Source organism: Papio anubis, chromosome 8, assembly GCF_008728515.1.
Source record: "Papio anubis isolate 15944 chromosome 8, Panubis1.0, whole genome shotgun sequence".
Classification (NCBI taxonomy): Eukaryota; Metazoa; Chordata; class Mammalia; order Primates; family Cercopithecidae; genus Papio; species Papio anubis.
In genome coordinates, this window is record NC_044983.1 from 136,034,624 (window position 1) to 136,061,576 (window position 26,953).

General features: G+C 38.3%; 1 protein-coding gene across 43 annotated transcripts in view; it reads right to left on the bottom strand.

The window, feature by feature from the left end:
* PTK2 (protein tyrosine kinase 2) overlaps positions 1 to 26,953 on the bottom strand; it is a 322,010-nt gene that overhangs the window by 203,315 nt on the left and 91,742 nt on the right. For 41 of the 43 annotated variants that reach the window (XM_017962371.2, XM_021942917.1, XM_021942938.1 and 38 more), the window contains one exon: positions 15,105 to 15,192. In XM_017962371.2, coding sequence (XP_017817860.1) covers positions 15,105 to 15,192 — 88 coding nt within the window. Of the gene's footprint in view, positions 1 to 10,046; positions 10,173 to 15,104; positions 15,193 to 24,732; positions 24,861 to 26,953 lie in introns of those variants that run through there. The other 2 variants (XM_017962372.2, XM_017962373.3) reach the window with 2 other exon arrangements.

Genomic DNA, 26,953 nt, shown 5'->3' on the forward strand with positions numbered 1-26,953 from the left:
GCTCCCTGTTATCTAGGCTCTAGAGAGTGTTCTCTCAAGCCACTGTGCGAGGTCACATCCTGAGGCTGGGCTTCAAGACTCAGAATTATGTACACACTTTGTTCATTTCCCTTATAAAACACTTCTTGACTACCTCTCTTTCACTAACTCCCAGCAGAACTGCTATCATTTGTGAAACCAAATTTATCAAGCATTTAAGTTTCTAAGTTTCTAGCACCATGTCAAGCAGATTTACATGTAATATCTCATTTAATCATCAGACCATCACTGTGAGATGGGTACTATTATCATCCCCATTTTACAGCCTCAGAAAAAGCCTGAAAGAATTATCAAAATGATAGCAGTAGATAATAATCCTACTTAAGGAGTATCCACCAGGGACCAGTTACTACGCTAAGCATTTTACATATATTTCTGATCTTTACAATAATTCTTCAAGGTAGAGTTTATTAGTCCTATTATATATAAAGATCAGAAAACTTAACTTTGTGTTAAGCAAGTATTAAAGTCAGGATTCAAAATCCAGATCTATCAACCCCTAAAACTCCAGCTTTAGTTTGTACCTACAACTTGTGAACCCTTCCACAGTGCAGTTATTCTCTACTAGAATGAAGATTAACAAGCAGGAACCACCTCTCATTTACCCTTGCATCCCGAGTATCAACCACAACAGATTCACATGCATCTCCTAAGGTGCTGGAACACTGTCACTGTGTTGTATTCTCTTTTTCTATTGTGGATTATATCCAGGTCCAGGAAATTTGCAAGATTCTTCCAAAAGAAGACTTCTGAAAGTTGATTTTTAAAAATCAATTTGTTGGCTGGGCGCAGTGGCTCACGCCTGCAATCCCAACGCTTTGGGAGGCCGAGACGGGCGAATCACCTGAGGTCAGGAGTTTGAGACCAGCCTGGCCAACATGGTGAAACCCCGTCTCTACTAAAAATACAAAAAATCAGCTGGGCATGGTGACAGGTGCCTATGATCCCAGCTCTTTCGGGAGAACTACGACAGGAGAATCCCACTTGAACCCAGGAGGCAGAGGTTGCAGTGAGAGCTGAGATCGTGCCACTGCACTCAACCTGAGCCCAGAGCGAGACTTTGTCTCAAAAAACTAGGATGGGCCAGGCTTGATGGCTCCACGCCCTGTAATCCCAGCACTTTGGGGAGGCCGAGATGGGCGGATCACGAGGTCAGGAGTTCAGAGACCATCCCTGGCTAACACAGTGAAACCCGTCTCTACTAAAAAAATCTGAAAAACTAGCGGGCGGTGGCGAGGGCCTGTAGTCCCGGCTACTCAGGAGGCTGAGGCAGGAGGGAATGGCGTAAAACCAGGGCCCGGAGCTTGCAGTGAGCTGAGATCCGGCCCTGCACTCCAGCCTGGGGCGACACAGCGAGACTCGTCTCAAAAAAAAAAAAAAAAAAAAAAAACAAAAAAAAAAAAAACATATATATATATGTATTAGCTGGGCCTGGTGACAGGCGCCTCCCAACTTCGGGGAGGCTGAGGCTGGAGAATGGTGTGAACCAGGAGAAGTAGGGCTTGCAGTGAGCCTAGATCGCATCAAAAAAGAAAAAGAAGAAAAAAAAACTAGGATGGATTTGGACTTCTTTGTGCAAGTATTGTATGTGTATTAAGGAGTTCCTTCATCTCACTCTGTAATAGAATGAAGCACAGGTTTTAACATAAAAACTGTTCACATTTTCTAATAGAAAATATTGATGCTAAATTACTCCATAATGTATTGCATATGTCAACTCAATGCTTTGGCTACCACATGAGATTTTGTCTTATTTTGGTCTCTTTTGAATATTCTAACAGCTACACAAATTTATCAATTGGACTCAGAATTCCTTGGTAGCACCAAAAGAGGACAGGGCAGAGGGCAGACAAAGGTAAAACTGACTAGGCTTACTTACTAGCTGGGTGACCAAAAGCAAGTAATTTTACTCTCAGAGCCTAGTTGACTTGAGTTTTTGTCAAATTCGGTGAAGTATTTTATATACAGATGGAACTCAATGGCAGCTCCAAATTAATCCTAATTTAATTTTTCCTCTTTCATACCTAAGCTATAAAAAGATACAAATGAACAATTATGCTACCTTAATGAGTTATATACGTTTAAACAATTCAATGTCATTTAACATAGTATTTAACAGTTACGCATTCATTAATTTATCAAATGTTTACAAAATGACTATCATGTGCCAGGATATTGTAGTGAATAAAACATACATGGAACTTACACAAAGGTAATGGTAAATTTTAATTTAAAAATAATTACTTTGAATGTTCTATTGAGGATAGACCATAAAGTTATATGACAACAAGTGTTTCCATTATCTCTCTTTGTTGTCCATTTATAATGGTTAAGTAACCCCAAATTTTATCAGAAGTAAATGAAGGGGCCAGGCATGATGGCTCACACCTACAATCCCAGTACTTTGGGAGGCCAAGGCAGGTGGGTCACCTGAGTTCAGGAGTTCAAGACCAGGCTGGTTAACATGGTGAAACCATCTCTCTACTACAAATACAAAAATTAGGCAGGCATGGTGGTGTGCACCTTTAGACCTAGCTACACAGGAGGCTGAGGAAGGAGAATCGTTTGAACCCAGGAGGCAGAGGTTGCAGTGAGCCGAGATCATGCCACTGCTCTCCAGTATGGGCGACAGAGTGAGACCTTATCTCAAAAAAAAAAAAAAAAAAAAAGTAGTAAATGAAGAATCCAATTGCATAGCAATCTTTTAAAAGAAAATTTGATGTTGAGTGTGTGTGTGCCCATGTGTACTTGGGTGGGAGCACATGCACACATACAATCTGATTTCTCAAACTTCAAAAATTTCCTTTATTTCTTGGACTTTTTTCATGACATCTTCTAACAAATCTCATCTAAAAGTTTGGAATATCAGGGCATTAGGATTACAAGTCAATTCTCAATATGAAATTACTGAAGATAATAAATTGAGTACCTAAAACCCATGCCCTACTGTGTTGTGGATACAGCGGTGAAGAAGACAGACTTCTTATTTGCTCTCACTGAATGCACACCCTGTTGGTAGGTACCACAGATTAACAACAGTTAAGTATAATGTATAAACAACAGATCAGTGGTTGCTAGAGTTAGGGATGGGATAGCATGTGACTAATAACGCAACAGGGATTTTGTGTTCACAGGATAGTTCTGCATTTTGATTATGATGATTACATACATTTGCACCTGTGATGAAACCGCACAGAATTACACACAAACACACACACTTGAGTGTGTGTAAACATCAGTGAAATCTAAATTAGGTTTGCGGTCTAGTTAACAGTATTCTGCCAATATCAATTTCCTTATTCCTATATTGTATTAGATCATGACTGAAGTGGTAATTACTGGACCGTATACAAATGTCAAAACTTACTAAACTGCATACTTAAATTGATTATTTTATTGTATGCAAATTATACCTCAATAAAACAAATTTTGTATTTTTAAATGTGTATTATGTTACATGAGAAATGTACGGGTACTATGCACAAGTAAATGGTGCTTTACACGGAAAGCACCATTTAAATTAAGAGCTGAAGACTGAGCAGAAGTAACTTAATTCCAGGAAAGAAAAGGCAAATTATGCAGGAAAATGTTAACTCAGCGGCAGGTCTGGGATGCTCAAATCCTGTTCATTCCCAAGAAAGGTGTATTTTCAGGGCTGGCCCTTAGTCTCTTAAAAACTAAACCCCTGAAATGTTCTGTCTGATAAGAGCACTTTTGCATACCTGAAGACGGCCAAAATTTGACCACCAACTGGTGAAAAAACTGGCCACCAATTTGAACCAGGTAATTTATGCACACAGTTTTGATGGTAAACACCTGTTTTCTCTCTAGGGTCTGGAATGTGAATAAATGAGGTCAGTCACGTAGGCGGTTGTATGCCTATGAGACTGACCTCCAACACACACCTTAAACACTCAAGTTCAGGCCAGAGTCTCTGCTTGGCAAACTTTTGCATATGACGTCACACTTTTTTTTTATTATTATTATTATACTTTAAGTTCTAGGGTACATGTGCACAACGTGCAGGTTTGTTACATATGTATACATCTGCCATTTTGGTGTGTTGCACCCATTAACTCATCATTTACATTAGGTATATCTCCTAATGCTATCCCTCCCCCCTCCCCCCATCCCATGACAGGCCCAGTGTGTGATGTTCCCCTTCCTGTGTCCAAGTGTTCTCACTGTTCAATTCCCACCTATGAGTGAGAACATGCGGTGTTTGGTTTTCTGTCCTTGTAATAGTTTGCTCAGGATGATGGTTTCCAGTTTCACCCATGTCCCTACAAAGGACATGAACTCGTCCTTTTTTATGGTTGCATAAAAAAGTATTCCATGGTGTATATGTGCCACATTTTCTTAATCCAGTCTATCACTGATGAACATCCGGGTTGGTTCCAAGTCTTTGCTATTGTGAATAGTGCCGCAATAAACACACGTGTGTATGAATGTTACACTCTTTATTAACCATGAGTGCTTCTCCTTCAATTACCAAAAATACACAAGAGTGAAAAGGGGAGAAGAAATGTACACAATTAAATCTTCAAAGTACAGAAAATAAACCTTCTAATAAGAGAGTTAGACCTATATTACATTTTAGCTTGTCTGGAAAAGGGCAGCTGATAATTCCCATACTGAGAATGCCAGGCTTAACTAAGGCTTAAACTAAGATTTCCCTCTTAGACCTGCAATTTCAAAATGTTTCTTAACTGACAGTTTTAAGGCCAAGAAAATATAGAGAAGGAAGTCAATTTCTAATGATACAATTATCTGAAAACTTGTAAAAATAAAAAAGAAAACTGGAATAAAAATAAAAGGAAGTTGACCAATAAGAAGTACGCCCCGGCACCTCACAAGATTCTATAGTTAAGTTTAGATTCTATATTATAGAGTTAAGTTGCAGTTCTAGACTCAGTATTCTCTTCAACTTCCTACTGAAACTCCTTTTGTCAAGGAAACCACTGATTATTTAATGTCATTTAAAAGCTAATGGGTGGACATACTCATTCTAAGTCTTAACTTCGGTAGGAGTAAACAATGACAAACTCACATCAGGCTCAGGCATCTGAAGAGCTTAACGTTTCAACAGTGCTAAAAGATTTCTATACAAGTTCAGCATCCTCAATGCAGACTAATATGACTTCTTGACTAAACATGGACACTGGCCTTCAAACTAACAGCCACCGCCATTTGCAAAAAGTTGCCAATGAAATACTTATAACTTTAACAAATGAAAGTTGAGAGAGAAAAAATAAATGTTATATGGCAAAGAAAAAATTTGATTCCAGGGTAAAACAAACTTTTCCTGCTTTCTCATGAGTCATTAGCTTTATTGTCAAACTCATTTTTATAAATTCCTGCTCTACAGTGAATAGTGTTAATAACAAGATTCTAGTTTATTTTTAGAGCATGCTGATTACTATATTTCAGAATATTCACAAATAGGTCAAAGTATTTAGTGAGTCATTGAAATTTCCACATTGGTAGTCACATTTAGGCCATCTTTTAATGCAACTATGTGCATCCTTAATAATTATGTCCAACCAGTAATATAACACTCAAACACTTGTCAGTGTTTTCCTCATGACCCCTCCCAAAATGGACTTGGATGAATTTTCAGAAAGAGAAATAATAAAATTAGGGTATTTTATTGTAATCTATCTATTTCCCTCCCTCTCTTCTTTTCATGGGATAGAAGTGGTGGTAGAAATAATTTAAACATAATAATTTTATTTCTGCCCTGGCTAAACCAAATATATACATATATATGTATGTATAAAATATATGTATTTTTAGAAACTGAGTCTTGCTCTGTCACCCAGGCTGGCGTACAGTGGCACAACCATGGCTCACTGCAGCCCAAACTCAAGCACAAGTGGTCCTTCAGCCTCAGCTTCCCAAAGGGCTAAGATTACAGGCATGAGCCACCGTGTCTGGCCCCATTAAAAATATTGACTCATCTGCATAGAAATTAAAACAGAGAACACTAAGGAGTGTGTTCAGCATGTGCCAGACATTTCTAAGTGCTTTGATATGCTGTTTCACTGAAGATTCACAACAATCCCCTCTGCCCATTTTCCAGACTTTAAAAAAAAAAAAAAAAGGGCCGGGTGCGGAGGCTCATACCTGTAATCCCAGCACTTTGGGAGGCTGAGGTGGGTGAAATCATGAGGTCAGGAGATCAAGACCATCCTGGCCAACATGGTGAAACCCTGTCTCTACGAAAAATACAAAAAATTAGCCAGACATGGTGGTGGGCGCCTGAAGTCCCAGCTACTCAGGAGGCTGAGGCAGGAGAATCACTGAACCCGTGAGGCAGAGGTTGCAGTGAGTGGAGATCGCACCACTGCACGCCAGACTGGGCAACAGAGCAAGACTTTGTCTCAAAAAAACAAAAAAAGAAAACCTAAGATCAGTTAAGAAAATGAACAGACAAGCTACAGACTCAGAGAAAATATTAGCAAAACATAACATTTTGACAAAGGGCTAGTATCCAAGGTATATGAAAAGTCCTACATTTTAAAATCATAGAGACAGAAAGTAGAATGGTGGTTGCTAGGGGCTGCAAGGAGGGCAAATGGGGAAATATTGTCTATAGACTTTCAGTTTTATAAAATGAAAAGAGTTACAGAGAAGGATGGTGGGGATGGTTGTGCTACATTATGAATGTATGTAGCACCGCTGAACTGCACACTTAAAAATGGTTAAGATGGAAAATTTTATGATGGTTAAGTATGTGTTCTACCACAATTTTTAAAAAATTGGGAAGAAAAAGTGCACAATTTAACAATACAAATTGGGCAAAAAGGTTTAACCATATTTTCAAAAAAGGAGACCTACTAACATTCAATATGCACATGGAAGAATAAACAACGCAAACAACGATTAGCCGGTACTCAGAGAAGTGAATAAAAAATCACCATATGATTCAACCACATACCCACCCAGTCAAAAGGCTAAAACAAAACACTGACAACATCAAATGCGGGATAGAATGTAGAGCAACCAGAACTCTCATACATTACTGGAGGGAATATAAAATCATACAACCGTGAAGGATCAAAGGGTAGATACAAATTTCATCTAACATTAAAGTCCCAGCCCATGTTCACAAAAATGCTTGCCAAAGAATGTTCCTAGTCATCTCATTAATAGTTTAAAAAAAAAAGGGAAACGGTCCAGATGTTCATCAACAGAAGAATGGATAAATACATTACAATATACTTACATAACAGAATACTACTCAACAATAAAAAAATTACTGAAATCTCAAAAACATCATGAGAAAACAAATTTCACATAAAAGAATGTGCACTATAAAATCTGTTTATAAGAAATTCTAAAACAGGCAAAACTAAACTACGGTGGGAAAAACAGAAGAGCAATGGTTGCTTCCCACGACTGGGGGCAAGGATTGACTGGGAAGGGTCAGTGGGAAACTTTCCGGGGTGATGGTCATATTCTACATTCCATAGGGATTCAGATTATTCTGGTGAATGTATCTGTGAAAACTCAGTAAATGTATACTTAATATTTATGTATTTAACTGTGTATAAATCAAAACAAAAACCGTAATTGAATACTGAATTCTAGGTTAATGATACTTATGTTGAAGTGTGCTGACACTTGAAACTTACTTCGAAATGTATGAAAATTTAAAATGGATTAATGGCTAAAGGGATGGAGAGATAAAAACCGTTATGTGATAAAAGACACATAACAAACATGAATAGTAGAATCTAAGTGGTTGGTATGCTGGTGTTCATTATAAAATTCTTTTAACACAGCAGTACATCTGAAGTTTCATAATACAATGTCGTAGAAAAAATAAAACTTTGAGGTACAGAGAAATAATTTCCCCACAGTTAAATGTAAGCAATTGATCAGAGTGATCACACTCAGTCATGAAGCTTGTTGACGCCAGTAAGTCTCCACATAGTAACCTTTACCTTCTTATATACTATTAGCAGAACAGTGAGAACGACGTTTTTTGCAACCTGGATCTGAACTCTGTCATCCCTTTGCACTTAACTTTCTCTGGCTTCTCTGTGTCTTCACAATCAAGGTCAGATGACTGAAAAGGGCATCTCAAGCCACCCCTTACTGTCTCATCTGTTACCCTGCCCTCCAGCCAAACTGGCTTTTTATCAGCTCCTTGAATCTCCAAGCTCCCTTCTACAAGGGGCCTTTGTATGAATCCAAGTGTGATAAGGCCACTAAGCATCATAACAATTCAATGACTTAGGATTCCAACAGCATTGCTAAAGGGACCTGCTATATAAACCAGGACCAGATTCTGGATGCATTATAACAATTATTCTTACATTACTGAGGTCACAAGAAGGTAAAGGAAAATGGGGCAGAGTGATGAAATAAGAATAAATACAAGCTAAGATCCTGGTAGAAGCCATGGGCTGTAAGATATGGGAACAGTGGACATGTATGCTCTCAGCTGGCTGAGGACTGACCACTGCTCCTTACTTTCCCAAAGTGAGAGAGCTTATCTTAAGATTCATGTAGTAAGGCGACATCTTCAAAATCTACTCAAAGGGTCTCCATTTGGTAGTAACTTCTGTTTCCCAGCAAGCAAATACAAACCTTTAGAGGAAAGAATCCCCAAACTAGGCCCTAAAGATTTCCACATGTGAAGTTCAACAAAACAAGAGTTCAGAACTCACACACAAGGAAAAAAGTCACTGTGAAAGCCACCAACAACAAATGTGAAGACCCCAAGGACTTCAGATGCTATAATTCACATTCAGAATAGACATTCATTATATATGGAATGGTAAAAGAAATATTAATAAAAGGCAGAGAGATTAGCAAATAATAAGGGCCATACAAAGTGGCCTGGCAATTTAAAAAAGTTTTTTTAATCATAAGCAAAAAAATCAATAAATGCACCAAACACAAAACTGGTCACGGTTGAGGAAAGCTGGTAATCTGACAGACTAGACTGATCTGAATTATGTATCCTTTAGAAAGACAAGAAATTAAAAACATGAACAAGCAGCTAACACACATGGAGAGACTGAGGAGTTCTAACATAGATCTAAACCAAAATCCCAGAAGAAACAACAAAAACTGAGAAAAGGTCGTATCGGAATAGACAACATCTAAGACATTTCCAGAATTGATGAAAACGACCCTAGAGGTACAGGTAGCATGACACAGATCAAGCAAGGGAAGAAAAATAAAAAAAGAAAGAAAATCCACGACTCGTTTGTAATGAAGCTGCAAAAACCAAAGAGAAATAAGGATCTTCAAGCCATCCAGAGAGAAAAGACAGGTCACCTACAAAGAAAGACAAAATGAGAGCTGAGTTCTCAACAGCAAATAAACAATTAAAGACAGTAGGAAATAACCATCAAAACGCTGACAGAAAATGCCTACCCTGATTTGTGTACCCAGCAATACTATTTTTCAAGCAGGGAAAAAAAAGAATATTAGAAAGATAGATCTAAACAACACAATTTATAATCTTGAATGGCTATTTATTGAGCCTGTGCCAAACAATTAGAGAAGACACATTCCACTCAAGCAAAACTGGAACCTTAACAATATCTAAATATGTGTAAGATGATGAAACAAGACCATACAGAACTTAAACAATTAGTATCAAATGAGCCACAGTCTCTAACTACAATGCAAAATTATTTTCAAAATGAGCTAAAGAGATAAATTATTAAATCCATGGATGATCACTTTTCCATTTATACCAACAAGGTATACTGAATGTCCTGACCAACCTCCTAGCTGAAAGCAACTAAAAATGCTGAACAAGTTAATTTTTTTAAATCTTCTTGAATGCTTACATGAGCTAGGAAACAAAACAAAACAAAAGACACTCAAGTAATGACAGGAATACAGAAGTGCATGGGAGAACTTAAGGTCAGCTTTTACCTTAAGGGTAGAACTGAAGAATAAAAACATGTTGTAAAAGCATGACAACTGGCAAACAAAAGCAAGCATGGGAAGGATAAAAACAAAATTCAGGATAACAGTACCCTGAGTGGAGTGAAAGGGCAGTGTGTACAGTGAGGTGGGCCACAGGAACATGGGACAGGAAAGTATCAGGATGTTCTTTTCATCTGAGCAGTAGGGTCACGGGTATTCATTATATCACCAATTATCACACCTTATAAAAGAATATATATATATTAGATATTATAGAATCTACAGAATTAAAAAGTATCAATATCATCAAATTCTGAGCCCCCAAAAAATCATTGATTTAGCCTAGAATTCAGTGGAAGTATGTTATGTACATATGTAACCATCTTAAATGTTTGCATCAAATATTAAAGACTTTAAAGGTCAGAGAATGCATATCATCACATTCTGAGACCATTATAAAGTGATTAATTTATCTCATACTTCAGTGAAGGTTCTTACACACAATACTTACATAATGTTTCAGCTGCATTCTCAGATAAATATACTCTGGCTATAGAAAGCTGATGAGGACAATTACTGATTTATCTGCGCCCCATTTGCACATGTGTTTAAATAGCAGAAAACTCTGGATTCCAAACTGATTTTGTAACTTGGGAATTAAACCCTTTCCCAAGTTTGGTGCTGCCTGTGTAGGACAATATATGGGTCACTCATAATAGTTCTGGAATTGCCAAGCATGTGGTAGGGCAGATTCTGCATTGAGGCTTTACCAGGAGAAGTCAAATATTTAATTACTTACCAAACCAGCAATAAAAACTCATACTATATTCAAAACTTTCTTGCCAGATCAGGGTAAAACTTAAAAATATGCTTTTTTCCCACACAAATGAAAATTATACATGTTATACACATGGCCTGTTTTAAACAACAGCATTTAATGCTGTTAATACCTTCCACATCTATGAACAGTTGTACCTCCCTGTTAATGAGGGATACATAAATTTGAAACTCAGTACATTTAACCTGTTGAAAGACATCTGCAACACCTCTAATTTCTTTCTTGTTACTGTAATATGCCTATAAGCATCCTTGTATATGTATGCATACATGTGTAAATCTTACTATTTCTTTTGAATAAATTCATAAAAGTAGAATTATTAGGTCCAATCATAGGAAACTGCCAAGGTTTCAACTGTTTCTCACTTACAGTAAAGATGGCAGTCAATAGGGTCACCCAACAAACTGGAGGACATGAACATATTCAAGGCTTTTGGTATACTGCCAATTCATTAATTTTGACAAATCATAGTATTTTGTTGTTGTTGTTGAGACAGGGTCTTGCATGGGCCACCGCACCCAGTCAATCATAGTATTTTCTTTCTTCCTCCCTTCCCTTTTTATGATTTTGGTACCACCTTTAACTCCCTCCAATTACCATTACTTGAGCCTGAAACACTGGCATGGAAAAACGACGACATTGCCAGTCACCAATGGGAAAGGAAAGTGACCATGACTATACTTTCTTTTAAAATGTATGTACTTGATAAACTATTATAAAAGGATACACAAAATGAAAGTGTTATTAGAATACAGATAATTTAAGTAATGTTTTAGAAGTATTTTTTGAACTTTCTAAAAATGTGCCATGCCAAGCATGGTGGCTCATGCCTGTACTCCCAGCACTTTGGGAGGCCAGGGCAGAAGGACTGCTTGAGGACAGGAATTTGAGACCAGTTTGGGTAACATAGCAATACTCCCATCTCTACAAAAAAATTTTTAAAAATTAGCGAGGCATCATGGCATGCACCTATAGTCCCAACTACTCAGGAGGCTGAGGCAGGGGGATTGCTTGAGCCCAGAAGTTCAAGGCTGCAGTGAGGTATAATCATGCCACTGCACTCCAGACTGGGCAACAGAGCAAGACGCTGTCTCTATAAAAATAAAATAAAATTTAAAAACATATTAAAATGTACTCGATAACAGATTTTTAAAAATTAAAAAGACAAAAAGAGAAACTGTAGAAATGAATGACAGCAAAGAGTGGGGTGGAGGAGCTGAAAGGTTCTACAGAGTACACATAGGAAGGAAAAAGGAAAGCTATGTACCATCCCATAATGTGCAGCTCACACTTGTATGGTGACATGCAAATGGCAAATGCTGAATCCTCTAAGTCTGCTACTGTCTACAGACTGAAATTCAAAATGTCGCTGGGCAATTACATGGCAGACAATTTTATCTCATTTAATGAACATAATAGTCCTATAGGATAGTTATTCCATATCTATATTTTAATATATAAAACAATTAAGCAAAAAGAGACTCAGAGGTACCTAAAATCACAGAGCTATTATACACAGAACAAGCACATGACTGCATATTCCTTTAAGCAAAATTTCATTAACACTTAACTATACTTAGTGAATGTCTTGATCAGAATTTTTTTTAGACCACTCTGACTGGATGGCAGTATCAAGGATAGACTGAATTTTTAAAAGGTTCATTACACTTAGCTTTCTCTTGGGTTTTATAAAAACCGCTGAACTGAATTCTATAGACTACCATAAGATATATCCTATTAGTAAAATAAAATCTGGGATACACTGGTATGTGCAGTACTCACTTTATCATATAGGAAAGTCTTCCAACAAAGAAAAAGTAGGACAACCTAGTAACAGTGTGAATAAGGAACAAAAAAGTTGCAGACTTTTAGGTTAGCCTAGAAATTATAAAAAGGAGTCACTTAGTCCTGTATTATGCATTCCAGAAATCAGTGTTACTAAAGTACCCATGTATTTCCTTGGTGGGTAGAATTTTTTTCCAAGAAATAATGCCAATAGTGACACAGACCACATACCAAAAGAAAAATGCTAAATAAATATGAGTTATTTAAACTCTCATTATCTCCTTAGGCAAAATATGAAGTTCAACAGACTGTTAAAGGATGAGATGTAACAGTACATCAGAACCAGTCTGTAAGCTGAACTTTTTTTTTTTTTTTTTTTTTTGAGACGGAGTCTCGCTCTGTCGCCCAGGCTGGAGTGCAGTGGCGCAATCTCGGCTCACTGAAAGCTCCGCCTCCCTGGTTCACGCCATTCTCCTGTCTCAGCCTCCCGAGTAGCTGGGACTACAGGTGCCCGCCACTGCGCCCGGCTAATTTTTTCTATTTTTAGTAGAGACGGGGTTTCACCATGGTCTCGATCTCCTGACCTTGTGATCCACCCGCCTCGGCCTCCCAAAGTGCTGGGATTACAGGCGTGAGCCACCGCGCCCGGCCAGCTGAACATTATTTTTGCAATGAGTAGGCTTCCAATAAGCTCAGCTGGAATCTGAAAATGCCTTCTTAATCTTTCCATTTTACCAACTTAAATTCCTCTCCTATTCAACTCTGTATTATCGTAAACCTTCAAAACTTGTCACCAATCCCTTACCTCAGGGGTCCCCAAACCCTGGGCCATGGATCAGTACCAGTTAGTAGCTTATTAGGAACCAGGCCACACAGCAGGAGGTGAGCTGTGGGCAAGCGAGCATTACCGCCTGAGCTCTGCCTCCTGTCAGTTCAGCAGTGGCATTAGATTTTCACAGGAGCACAAACCCTGTTGTGAACTGCACATGCGAGGGATCTAGGTTGCGCATTCCTTATGAGAACCTAATGCCTGATGATCTGAGGTCGAACAGTTTCATCCCAAAATCATTCCCCTACACTCCAACCCCCAACACCCTGTGGCTCTGGTCTGTAGAAAAACTGTCCTCAAAACTGGTCGCAGGTGCCAAAAAGGTGTTAGGTAAAGCAGCAGTCCCCAACCTATCTCCTATGTGACGACTTCTTCACAGACAAGATGAAAACAGACACAACCCTGCAAACAGCTGGAAACTTCCTTAGCTTCCTACTCTCTCAGCTTGAACCTTTTAAGTGGTAACATCTATCATTATCTCACATAGAAAAATATAGAACAACTTACCTTCTTACCTCCTTCTTTTGAATCTAATTCACCATTGCTCTTTCACGGCAGTAAGTGCCTAGACTTACATAATAAGCCTTTTTCTTCCTTATTTTCACATCCTGTTTTAGTTCAATCTCTGGGTCCTATCAAATCCATCCACTAAATTTGCGTATTATAATATACTTTCACTTTTATCTAATTTCTTGCCAGAATGATTGAAGAGCCTCTAAACATGCTTGCAACCCTTTAAAAATTTAATCTATCCCTGATACTGCCATCTAATCACAGTGGTCTCAAAAACAACTCTGGTTAAGGCATTCACTAACTAAAGTTTTTAAATGGCTCCCAATATCTGCAGGAGAAAACCTAAACCCCTGTTTACATGATGTTTGTGGTCCCTCTCTCACCAAAATGTTATGAACTATTTTAGCTAAGACTGCACCACATTCTCTCTCTCCCCTCCGTGTTCTTGTCTAGAAAACACAACTCTTCTTTATTCTACAAAGTCGGAGACTACTCAAATGATGCTTTTCAGTGGAGCCATCTCAATACCAAATCTATACTAGGTCAGCAGACTCTTCTATGCACAGTCACATCATTCGTGCTTACTAACAGCAAAGGATCAAACATAAAGTCACTGTTTACAGGAATCCTCCACTAGACAGAAGAATTTAAAGGTGTGGATTATGCGATTTATTTCTGCATTTCAGGTCCGGAATAGTTAGTTAATAAATATTTTTATTAAAGCAAAAAAAATTACCAAGTACATTTAATGACAAAATTATATGTACAAATGTCTTTTTGACGTTTATTAACATTTTTGGCCTTTTACCTTACATATATTTATTGTCTATCTGATGCCTTACAGGGTAAAAAGCAAAGCAAATCAATTTCATATGGGTATAGTCGGCTCTGCAACAATCTCTACCTATGACAAATTCGTTGATATTCAGGCATAATAATAGTATTTAAAGCTCAAGAAATGATTGTAGACTTACTGTCTCCATATAATAGAAGTTATCTTTTAAGATTTACTCAAGTATACAAAAGCTCACAAAGAACAAAAAAATTAATAATTCCATACTGGTTAAAAGATTCTTATTGCCATTCAGCAACAAATTTCTATTCCTCCAAATGTTAGCTTTAATCAAATTTGAAAATAAAAATACGTAATAAATAGGATTCAAAGAAACAAACAAAAAAGTATATTAAAGCAGCCTCTAATACCTGTTGATAGAAGAAATTCAAAGTTGGCTTATCTTCAGTAAACTGGTTTAGAAATCCTTTTGGCAAATAACGAATTCTCAATTCATATCTAAAAATAATTCACAAAACAGAACAATTAGAAATTAGTCATTTTCTCAATTTATAGTCTACAATTACAATATTATTTTGAGTATAGCATTCCTAATTACTCTGAAAGATGATTTTTAAATATAAGCTATAATCAATTAATCTTTAAATGTAATTTGTAAACATTTTAGCACGAAAAAAGAGCACATATCATAGATGTGCTACAGCTCAGTGATTCAAGGAAACAGAGCATAGGACTTCTGGGCCTTAAGAGGCCTCTTAAGGCCCAGAAGTCCTTCCAACCCCATGGGTCATTCTCCACCACTGCTCAGGGGAAGAACTGCCCTGACTTCTAACATCTTCCACAACTTCCCATGTCTAAATTTTTACCAGTGGATTGCACAGTATGTACTCTTACTTGCTCAGAAAGCTAAGCTTTAAGAATGGATAAAACAAACCAACATCACCAGAATGCTCTTTATCTTTCTCATTCTCTCTTTATGTGTATGTGTGGCTCTACCCATATGAACACTCTAAATGTCTTCTGGCAAACATATGTACACAATTCGGTTGCATATATACCTAGGAGCACTGGATAACAAATACATCCATTAGCTTTAGCAGATATTATCAAACAGCATGCCAAAGAGTTTGTAACAAGTCAAACTTCCACCAACACCATGGGGATGTTCCAGTTCCTCTATATCCTTTTCTCCACTTGGCATTTTCTAACTTTTTTGTTTTACTCACTCTGATTGGCATACTGTAATAGTGCATGGTGATTTTAATTGGCATTTCTTTGGTAAAAGTAATGAAAGTGAGTATTTTCACATACTCTTTGGTCATTTTGAATATCCCCTTTTGTGAAGTACCTGTTGAGTTTTTTATTTTTTCTGCCCAGGCTGGTCTTGAACTCCTGGTCTCAAGGGATCCTTCCACCTTGGCCTCCCAAAGTGCTGGGATTACAGGCGTGAGCCTCCACCCTTGGCCATGTTCAAGTTTTTGTCCTTGTTTTCCTACTAAATGGTCTACCTTTTCTCCTTCACCACCTACTGATTTGTAAGTGTTCTTTATATAGTCTAGATTTGAAGCCTTTACCTCCTATTGATTTGTAGGTGTTCTTTATATATTTTAGATTTGAGGCCTTTGTTAGACACAGTGAATATCCTCTCCCATTCTGTAGCTTAATGGTATTGTTTTTTTAACCACTCAACAAAATTTCAATGCAATCTTCTGAGGAAGCAAAGTTTGCTACACATATACAAGTTCTGCTAAGACTTATAAATGTCGGCCGGGCGCGGTGGCTCAAGCCTGTAATCCTAGCACTTTGGGAGGCCGAGACGGGCGGATCACGAGGTCAGGAGATCGAGACCATCCTGGCTAACACGGTGAAACCCCGTCTCTACTAAAAAGTACAAAAAACTAGCCGGGCGAGGTGGCGAGCGCCTGTAGTCCCAGCTACTCGGGAGGCTGAGCCAGGAGAATGGCATAAACCCGGGAGGCGGAGCTTGCAGTGAGCAGAGATCCGGCCACTGAACTCCAGCCTGGGTGACAGAGCGAGACTCCGTCTCAAAAAAAAAAAAAAAAAAAAAAAAAAAAAAAGACTTATAAATGTCCACTTTATTAAAATACAAAATTGCCAAACAATTCGGTTCCATTTCACTTTTACTCTCAGAAAGAGTTCAATAACTTACTGTAGATATTCTACACTGGGTTATTATACAAGTATAACAGATTTCATTTATTTTCAACTTAGGATTTACCAGGCACATAACTACTTTATGTGCACTATTTCTCTCTCTTTTTTTGAGACAGGGTCTGGCTCTGTTGACCAGGCTGCAGTGCAGTGGCACAATCTCAGCTCACTGCAACCTCTGCCTCCCCGGGCTCAAGTGATCCTCCCACCTCAACCTCCTGAGTAGCTGGCGCTACATGCACATGCCACCATGCCTGGCTAATTTTTGTATTTTTAGTAGAGCTGGGGTTTTGCCATGTTGCCCAGGCTGGCCTTGAACACCTGCGTTCAACAAATCCGCCTGCCTCAGCCTCCCAAAGTGCTGGGATTACAGGCGTGTGAGCCACCACATCTGACCTGTGCACTATTTCTCTTAATCAATTTAATAATCAGAGAAGAAAGGTATAATTATTCGCATTCTGCAGACTAAAAAAATGCTCAGCAAAAAATTATTAGTTCCAGGGTTACATGTCATTGATTCAAACAGGTCCAAGGAGGCTCCCATTTTATTTATTATTTTGGTGGCGGGAAGTTTCCATATTAAAGACAAGGAAACTGAGGTTCAAAATGAAACAATGGGCAGCCTGGCTCCCAATCCAGCATTCTGATGCTGATGATGATTATCAACTAACATTTTCTGAATATTTAGGGTATGACAGGAATTGTGATAAGCATTTCACACAGAAGATTTCTTTTTAGAGAAGCACAAGGAACACAGGCTCTAGATAAAGATCACCTATGGGGGGCCATGTCACTTATTCACTGTCAGCTATCACTTCTCTGCGCCTCAATTTCCTTATAAGGATGTTACAAGAAGTAAATGAGTCAGTAGACACAAAACACCCAGAACAGTCACTGGCATATCATAATAAATGGTTTCTAAGGTTTATCATTAGTAATAACTCGATAACTGTTTATTCCAGCACAGATCATGTCTCACATAGAGTTGGAGGTGCTGGAAATTCAACAGTGAATAACAGGCAAAGTGCTAGGTCTCAAAAAGTCTGCATTTTTGTGGCAGAAGTCAGACAGCAAATACACAAATATATGTGAGATGGCAGTCAACGTCATAAAAAAAATCAAAGTAAGGGGAATAACAAATGATTAAGTATTATTTTTATAAAGGATAGTCAATGATGGACACTCTGATATGGTATCTGAGCAAAGATCTAAACAAAGGAGATGAGGAAGGGCGTTATACAGTTATGTGCAGAGAAAAAGTGTTCTAATCAGGTGGAACAGACTATGTAAAGGCCCTGCTGCTGGAGGATGCTTGGGAAGACAAGTGTAGCTGGGGCAGCCTGCATGAGGGCAGTGAGTAGAAATGAAGCTTCACACCGACCCTTACAAGTCATGATAGCAGGGTTCTTTCTCAATGAGAAAGGAAGTCAAGGGCATGCTGTGCACAGAGAAGTGACATCACAGGATTTTCATTTTTCATGATTAGGGTATATACCATGCAGAAGACAATGGGGACCAAAGGAAGAAGTAGGGAGACTAGGAGGAGACAGCAAGATTCTGGGTGAGAAATAATAGCAGGTTAATATTCACCTTATGTTCACAGATTGGCAAGACAATTTTAGGGAATTACATAATCTTCCCTAGATCCCACAGCTATTTAGAGGTAGGCATGGGATTCCTCTCCAGCAAGAACATGAATATTTAAAGGCACAATGAAACGAGGAGAAGGCACCTATGTCTTAAAAACAGAAAGGAACTTAACTCAAGCCTGCTTATGTGAAGTTAGACAAGGCCTTTAGATCATGTTAAGAATTCTGATGGGAGCTAAACGACAAGAACACATCCACATAAAGCAGGAAATAAGACACTGGGGACTAACAAGAGTGGTAGATGGGGAGGAAGGAGAGGATCAGAAAAAATACCTGGTTGATGAAATAATCTGTAAACCAAACCCCTGTGACATGTAGTTTACCTATGTAACAAATCTGCCCATGTACCCTTGAACCTAAAATGAAAGTTAAAAAGAACTTTGTTCCCTGCATCAACACACTACAGTGTAGCAAATTTCACACAAAACCCTACTGAAACTTTCCTCAGTCCTTAAACTGCAATGTCTGACACCATGTTCTCGTACCCCAATAGAGCTGACATCCCTACTCTACTCTCTTACACAAAACTCATCATTTTCTTTACACGTCTGTTTGCCATTTTAAGAGTCTAGTTGCATCCTGACACATACTTCCACTTCTCTGCTATATGCCTCTCCATGGATTCCCAACAGCGGCTAAATACTATGCCCTAAATAAAATCATTCTTCTGTTCCTACTCTTAGGCAATATGTTCTTATTCATGCCATTGTCATCTAGCTTCCTCAGTCTTACCACCAAATATGAGCACTAAGACACCCAAAAGTAACCAACTGAGGATAAGGAGGAAGAGAGTATGTTTTTGAAAAGCTGAGTTAGATTAAGAATATGATAGTCCTGATACTGAGAAGGGTTAGCTAGCTAGTCTGTCTTTAGTGAAGTAAACAAAGCATTAACTTCACACAACACAGATGCCCTCATAAAAAAAACTGTGGTGTGAACAGTCTGTTCTTACAACAGACTTCCAATTTTTTTAAAAAAAGGGAAGAATGGAAAGAGAAATTTATCATTTAGCAACAATTATAGTAATAATCACTGCAAGACAGAATCATCAATGAATGCTAAGATTAGTGGGTGAAAATGAGAAACAGAATGTTGCAGTATCGACGTATCTTCCCAGAAGATATTTCTTAATTATAAAGGGGAAACAGTAACCTTGTAGTGGAGAAACCTGGCTTCCATTATCTTAACCAAATGATCCAAGTTAGAACCACCTGTAAATTGAGTTGTGTCATCATTATGGACTTCCTGATACAATGCAACGAAAAAGGTAGGACATCTTGACTGTGGCAGTTTTGCCAAACACGCATAACCTTAATCATAAAAAACAATATCAAACTCAAATTGAAGAACACAATACAAATAACCAGTGAGTATTCTTCAAAAATGTAAAGGTCATAATGACACAAATTAAGGAATTGTCTCAGATTAGAGAAGACTTAAGGAGACATGACCATAATGTGGTGTTCTGAATTGGTCCTGAACCAGAAAAGGAACGGTAAGTGGAATAATTGGGAAATGTGAAAAAGTCATATAGATTTGTTACTAGGACTGCATCAATGTTAATCTCCTGGTTTTACTAGCTTTATTATATAAGATTTTAATATTTAAGGAAACTGGCTGAAGGGTACACAGGATTTCTGTGTACTATTTTGCAACTTTTGATATTATATTGAGAATTTAAAAATTCCCACAAATACAAGACTGACCCTTTTGTAGCTGTGGTGACAAACACCGTCCCCCCCCCAACACACACACACACACACACACACACACACACACACACACACACAAAACCAGTTTTAAATCAGCTTGGTCAATAAATACCAGTTGTACAGCCACAGACCCACTCAAAACTAATTTTAAAGCACCTTTAATCAATCAACTGATAACTTGCCTCAACGAACATGCATCTACAGGTCAACTGATTGGCAGCTCTTTCTTTAATTCAGTCAAACAGGAACTAACTCTAAAGAACATGCTTCTAAAGACGAACAGTCTAACTTGTGTAACCATGTGTCTAAAATTGATGCCAACCCATTCCCACCTCTGAAAGTTGGCCAGCTTCTCAATTTCATACTTCCAAAAACCTTGTATAGTATCAGTAGTGTGTTCTCCTCAGGGAGACTGACTGATCAGCACAGCTTTCCCTTAACAGCATAATGAACCCACTTTTTTCCGATTTAGATAATGAATGATCATGACGTCAGATTTGGACAATACGTAAGTAGTAAAACTATTTTTAAAGCAAAAAAATGATTATGACAAAAATCAGGATATCGGTTACCTCCAGAAGCAAAGAATAGAGAATGAAATTGGGAATGGGCACACCTCTAATTTAATGGGCTACAATTCATTTCATACAAAGATAATAAACATGTTGCTGATAGGAAACACATAAACAAAGAGGGGGCACTACGTACTGTTAACAGAAAGTATAGATGAATATATTATAATCATGAACTTACACATACTTAACAACATAGCCTTAAAATCATAAAGAATCACAAGACAGAATTACTAAAAAAAAAAAAAAAGTACATCAACAATTACAGTTGAATAGTTTCTTCTGAGATGAGCATGTAGCAAAATATATGTGTATAATATATACATTGAATACATTAAATGTCACTTTTCAAGCAAAGTATGAACAATATAATCTTCAAATAATATGACAATAAGCTTGAAAAAATGTACACAAACACACTCACCCTCTTTATAATAAGAGAACATACCTTTTTTTCAGAAGGAATGAAAATATCAACTAAGTACTAAGGCACAAAGAATCATCTCAACATAGTTAAAAAAGAGTCAACACCATAAAATTGTTATTCTTCCTATAATGCAACAAAATAAATCCATAACCAATAATCTTTTGTTTTATAAGCACATATGGTAGAAACCTAAACAACACACTTAATCCACCCCTTGGTTTCTTCCTAAAATCTTGAAACAAATATCAAAACACTGATTGATAATAAAACACTATCTAACAAAGTTGTGAGACACAGACAAAACTAAAATGACCATTTATAGTAAAATACATTTACTGGTAAACATGAATGAACGAAAACAAGTGAGCTAAGTGTTCAATTTAGAAATAAGTGGTAAACAGAAATAATAAAATATAACCTTCATAATAGGAATATATTATAGAGTAAGAATTAACTTAGTAAAGATGACACAAAGGCTTTGCAGAGAAGACATTAGAAGGCATCCGAGACAAAGGACACAGATGTTACAGACAAAATCCAGATGAGGGGAACCTGTAGGACAAGTAACACAGCTTCCTTCACAAACTGCAAGTAAAGGGGAGAAACTGGATGAAGATGCTATAGATTACAAAAGACTGAAAAGACAAAGGGCACACCTAATTTGGATCCTAATTCAAATAATTTATCTTTAAAAATTTTGTCATGATATTTAATAAACAAGTCAAACTTTGAATACTGATGGGATAGTTTATGAAATTAAGAATAATTTTTGGAGATTTTTAAACAATTTTTGGTTATATTTTAGAGCAGTAGTTCTGAACCTTGAGATTCTGCCCCCTTCCTGTTTCCCCTAGGAGACAACTGGCAGTAACTGGACATACTTTTGCTTGTTACAACTAAAGAGGGTGGGGTGGTGGGCTCCTATCATTTAGTGGGTAGAAGCCATACAACATATATATACAAAAGCTCCCCACAACAAAGAATTATCTGGCCAAAATTTTAATCCATGATTAAAATTTAAAAAACAACAAAGAAAAGCATGTTGTTATGTTATGGACAGACCATTTTGAAGTCTAAACTATTTCCATGAATTTATAACTTTGTCACCAAAAAGGAGTGGATGCACTGCTCATAAAAAATCTGAAAACAAAAATTTCTAACATTTCAAGATTTCTCCACTAAATAAAAAAATCTGATGTTAAAATATGAAAATATATTTTAAAATCAATTATATTGAAAGGAATGATCATGGAATATGGAAATTCACTGACCAAATTTCAACAAGGGTTTACATAATTGGTGACTGGTAATGAAAAATCAGTATCATGATAAAGCACACACAGACAGTGGTATCCCTTCTATTTAATTATGCATATCTTTGTCAAGAATACTTTTTGCTATGACAACCATTAAAAGCAATAACAAAATAAATAAAACCTGAAATAAGACCTCTGAATCAGAAGTGGGGCATGGTGGCTCATGCCTGTAATCTCAGCACTTTAGGAGACAAAGGCAGGAGTGCTTGAGCCCAGGAGTTTGAGATCAGCCTGGGCAACATAACAAGACCTTGACTCTACTAAAAATAACATAACATAACATAACATAACATAACATAACATAACATAACATAACATAACATAACATCAGCCGACCGTGATGGCATGTGCCTATGATCCCAGCTACTTGGGAGGCTGGGGTGGGAGGATGGCTTGAGCCAACGAGGTTAAGGCTGCAGTGAGTCATGATTGCACCACTGCACTCCAGGTTGGATGACAAAGACAGACCCTGTCTCCCCTCTCCTCTGCCAAAAAAAGACCTTTGAATAAGTGTAGTCAAAACTATAAACACTGATCCCAGTGGCTAAGGCAGAAAGACCATATGAGGCCAGGAGTTGGAGTCCAGCCTGGGCAACACAATGAAACTTCTGTTAAAAAAAAAAATATTTTTTTTACATTATACTTATTTTTTTTTTTTTTTTTGAGACGGAGTCTTGCTCTGTAGCCCGGGCTGGAGTGCAGTGGCCGGATCTCAGCTCACTGCAAGCTCCGCCTCCCGGGTTTGCGCCATTCTCCTGCCTCAGCCTCCGGAGTAGCTGGGACTACAGGCGCCCGCCACCTCGCCCGGCTAGTTTTTTGTATTTTTAGTAGAGACGGGGTTTCACCGTGTTAGCCAGGATGGTCTTGATCTTGTGACCTCGTGATCCGCCCGTCTCGGCCTCCCAAAGTGCTGGGATTACAGGCTTGAGCCACCGCGCCCGGCCAAAAAAATTATTTTAAAAATTAGTTGAGTGTGATGGCAAACACCTCTAGTCCTAGGTAACTGGGAGGCTGAGGAAGGCGGACTACTTGAACCCAGGAATTCAAGGCTACAGCGAGCTATGATGGTACCACTGCACTCCAGCCTGTGTAACAGGGCAAGACCTTGTCTCAAAACAACTATTTAACCAAGACTTTCTTTAAAAAATAAACCATACTAGGCCGAGGGCAGTGGCTCACACCTATCATCCCAGCACTTTGGGAGGCCAAGGCGGGCGGATCACGAGGTCAGGAGATCAAGATCATCCTGGCCAACATGGTGAAACCCCATCTCTACTAAAATACAAAAAAATTAGCCAGGTGTGGTGGTGTGAGGCTGTAGTCCCAGCTACTCAGTGATGCTATCTCAGATCACTGCAACTTCCACCTCCCAGGTTCAAGTGATTCTCCTGCCTCAGCCCCTCTAAGTAGCTGGGATTACAGGCGTGCACCACCACGCCTGGCTAATTTTTGTGTTTTTGGTACTGATGGGGTTTCACCATGTTGGCCAGGCTGGTCTTGAACTCCCGGTCTCAAGTGATCCACCTGCCTCAGCCTTCCAAAGTGCTGGGATTACAGGTGTGAGCCACCGCGCCTGGCCCACTGCATGCTTTTAAATTTTCTACTTTTATATATATTTTACAGCCTACATTATACAATCAATATGTTGACCATAAGTAAATAAATAAAAAATTGATTAAAGATGAGAGACAACATAAGGCTGATAGGGAGACTTAACAATGTAAAACATGCAATATCTCCCCATGTTATCTCAAAATTTTAACTCAATTCCATTTTCAGTACTTTCAAGGAGGAGAGAACTCTTGGAGAAATAATAATTCACTAAAAACTAGGAACTTGGGGAAAGAAAAGAATTCAGAGAGGAGCCTTGCCATGATGCTACAAAGCCATGAGAAGATGAAAACAGAGAGGAAGGTAAGTGGGAGAGAAGAGAATCAGAAAACAGGAAGACACTGGAGGAGACAGAACAGGGGAAAAATTCAACTGTACAACCCAGGATTAAATTGTAATACTGGTGGGCAGGGCTTCCTCTTTCATTTTCTTATATATTGCTATGGCAACCCAGTACTGTACCAAATGCAGGCGGAAGGAAGGGAGGGGAGGGAGAGCAAGCGAGTTAAGGTGAAGAATGTAAGATTTCAAAGGAAAGCAGGCATGCTGAATCAGTTGTTTTCAAAGGAAAGTATTCACCTTGGTATTGTCAGTGTCTGGTACAGAAGCATTCAGTAAATGTTTAATAATAAATCAGTAAATTTGGTTTCTCAAATGCCAAGAAAGGCTTCTCTCAGATTTGGTCCTCAAATCCCTGAATTCGACATCTGAAAGGAATAGTGATATCCAATTAACTCAGTCAGAAGCCAAACAGATCACTCTATGTAGGTGATTTCAGACAATCAATATAATTTAAATTATAATTCACTTAATTATTTGAGTGAAAAACTTTACAGTTTAAATCTGTTGGAAATCTCCCAAAGTTTCATACCTTTTACTGTATTATAAACTAGATCTGGTAGCATAATTTAAACAGTTTTGCCTGACTCAAGCTCCTAACAAATACTACCTACTTAACTAGGCTCTCCCAGCATCCCAGAAATAGGTAAGCTCCCACCTGCCCCTAGACTGACTGGGAAAGCGCTGGGGACAGGCTGGGGCACACATGCAAACTTCAGGAGTGATTTTCAAATGCAGCCTCAGACCCTAATGGTCAACACAAGTTCCCCTGGAGCCTGTGTGGGGATTGGGAAGAGCTGGTGGCTACCCCAGCCACGGCTCTGGGCCTTCCAGTGACTTCTGAAGGAATTTACCATTCCCTTATTTATATGTTCTATGTGGTCTTAACCAACATGTGTTCCCAACAATCTCGTTAGGTGTTTTCACTTTTACTTTATAAAAAGTGTGTCATGCTGTACGTCATATTCCAGGACTTTTTAAAATTGAGGTAAAACTCACATAAAATATTAACCATTTTAAGATGTGAAAGAAAATCAGTGGTATTTAGCGTACTCACAAAGTTGTGCTAGGACTTATTTTGTCACATGATGTTATACAGCTAAGCTTCATTCATATTGTTACTCGTACCTGTAGTTCATTAATTTTGACTTGTGTGACATTCTACTACCATGTGAATAATCCCCAAGTGACTTAACTGTCACTGCTTATGCCATGAACATTATTGTAGTTGTAGCCTAGTATAGAAAGTAGAGCTAGAGTCTCTGAAAGAGAGAACTTGAAGGAGAACTGCAGGATGGTAGGGCATGTAATCACTTGACATTCAAGAGGATGCCAAGCCGGATTCCCAGGTGGTTTCACCAATTTATTAAAACATTCTCCCTAGCAGTGCAGGTGAAAGACTGTCAGGTCCACAGCCTCTCCAGCTATAGACAGTGTCAGACAGTTGACTTCTCGCCAACTGGAGGCAGAGTTTCACTGAGCTATTGATTTGAATTTCCCTGATCAATAATGAAGCTGACAGTGCCTTCTATGTTAACTGGCCAAACTTATTTTTTCTTTTATGAAAATACCTTCATGTCTCTTGCCTATCTATTATTGAGGTGTCTGGTTTTTTTTTTTTTTTTTTTTGGAGATGGAGTCTTGCTCTGTCGCCCAGGCTGGAGTGCAGCGGCACGATCTCGGCTCACTGCAAGCTCTGCCTCCCAGGTTCAAGCAATTCTCCTGCCTCAGCTTCCCCAGTAGCTGGGATTACAGGCGTCTGCCATGATGCCCAGTAATTTTTGTATTTTTAGTAGAGACGGGGTTTCACCCTGTTAGTCAGGCTGATCTCGAACTCTTGACCTCAGGTGATTCGCCAATCTTGGCCTCCCAAAGTGCTGGGATTACAGGCATGAGCCACAGTGCCCCGTCAGCAATTTTTTATTGATCGGAACTCTTTAACACCACCCTTTGTTGACTGCATGTGTTACAAATACCTTCTCCCACTTTGCAACTTGTTCTTGTACTTTGAAAATGTATCTTTTGCAGAATGTCTTAATCTTAGTGAACATTTTGGAGCTCTTAAGAAAATCTTCCTAACCCAGGGCCAGAGACACATTCAATTACACTTCCCACAAAACATGTTTTTTTAAAGTTTTGCATGTGATGTTTGTACATCTCATAGATTTGTGTATTGAGGTAGGATCCAATTTTGTTGTTCTTCTTCCTACATGGATAGCCATTTATCAATCCAGCCCTTCCCTTCAACCAGTGACATGTCATGACACAGAGCTCTCTAAGGTCATCCTGCCTGAGACAGTTACAACCAAATATGTGTGCAGCAAGCTAGTTTACCAAGCTGTTTAAAGAGTGAAGACCAAGTGAACAAGTCTATATTTCAGGTTTATTCAACAGTATGAATAGAATCTATAGCAGATAGCACAAAAGAAGAAGCTTTGTCCAAAAATGTCATGGAAATCAA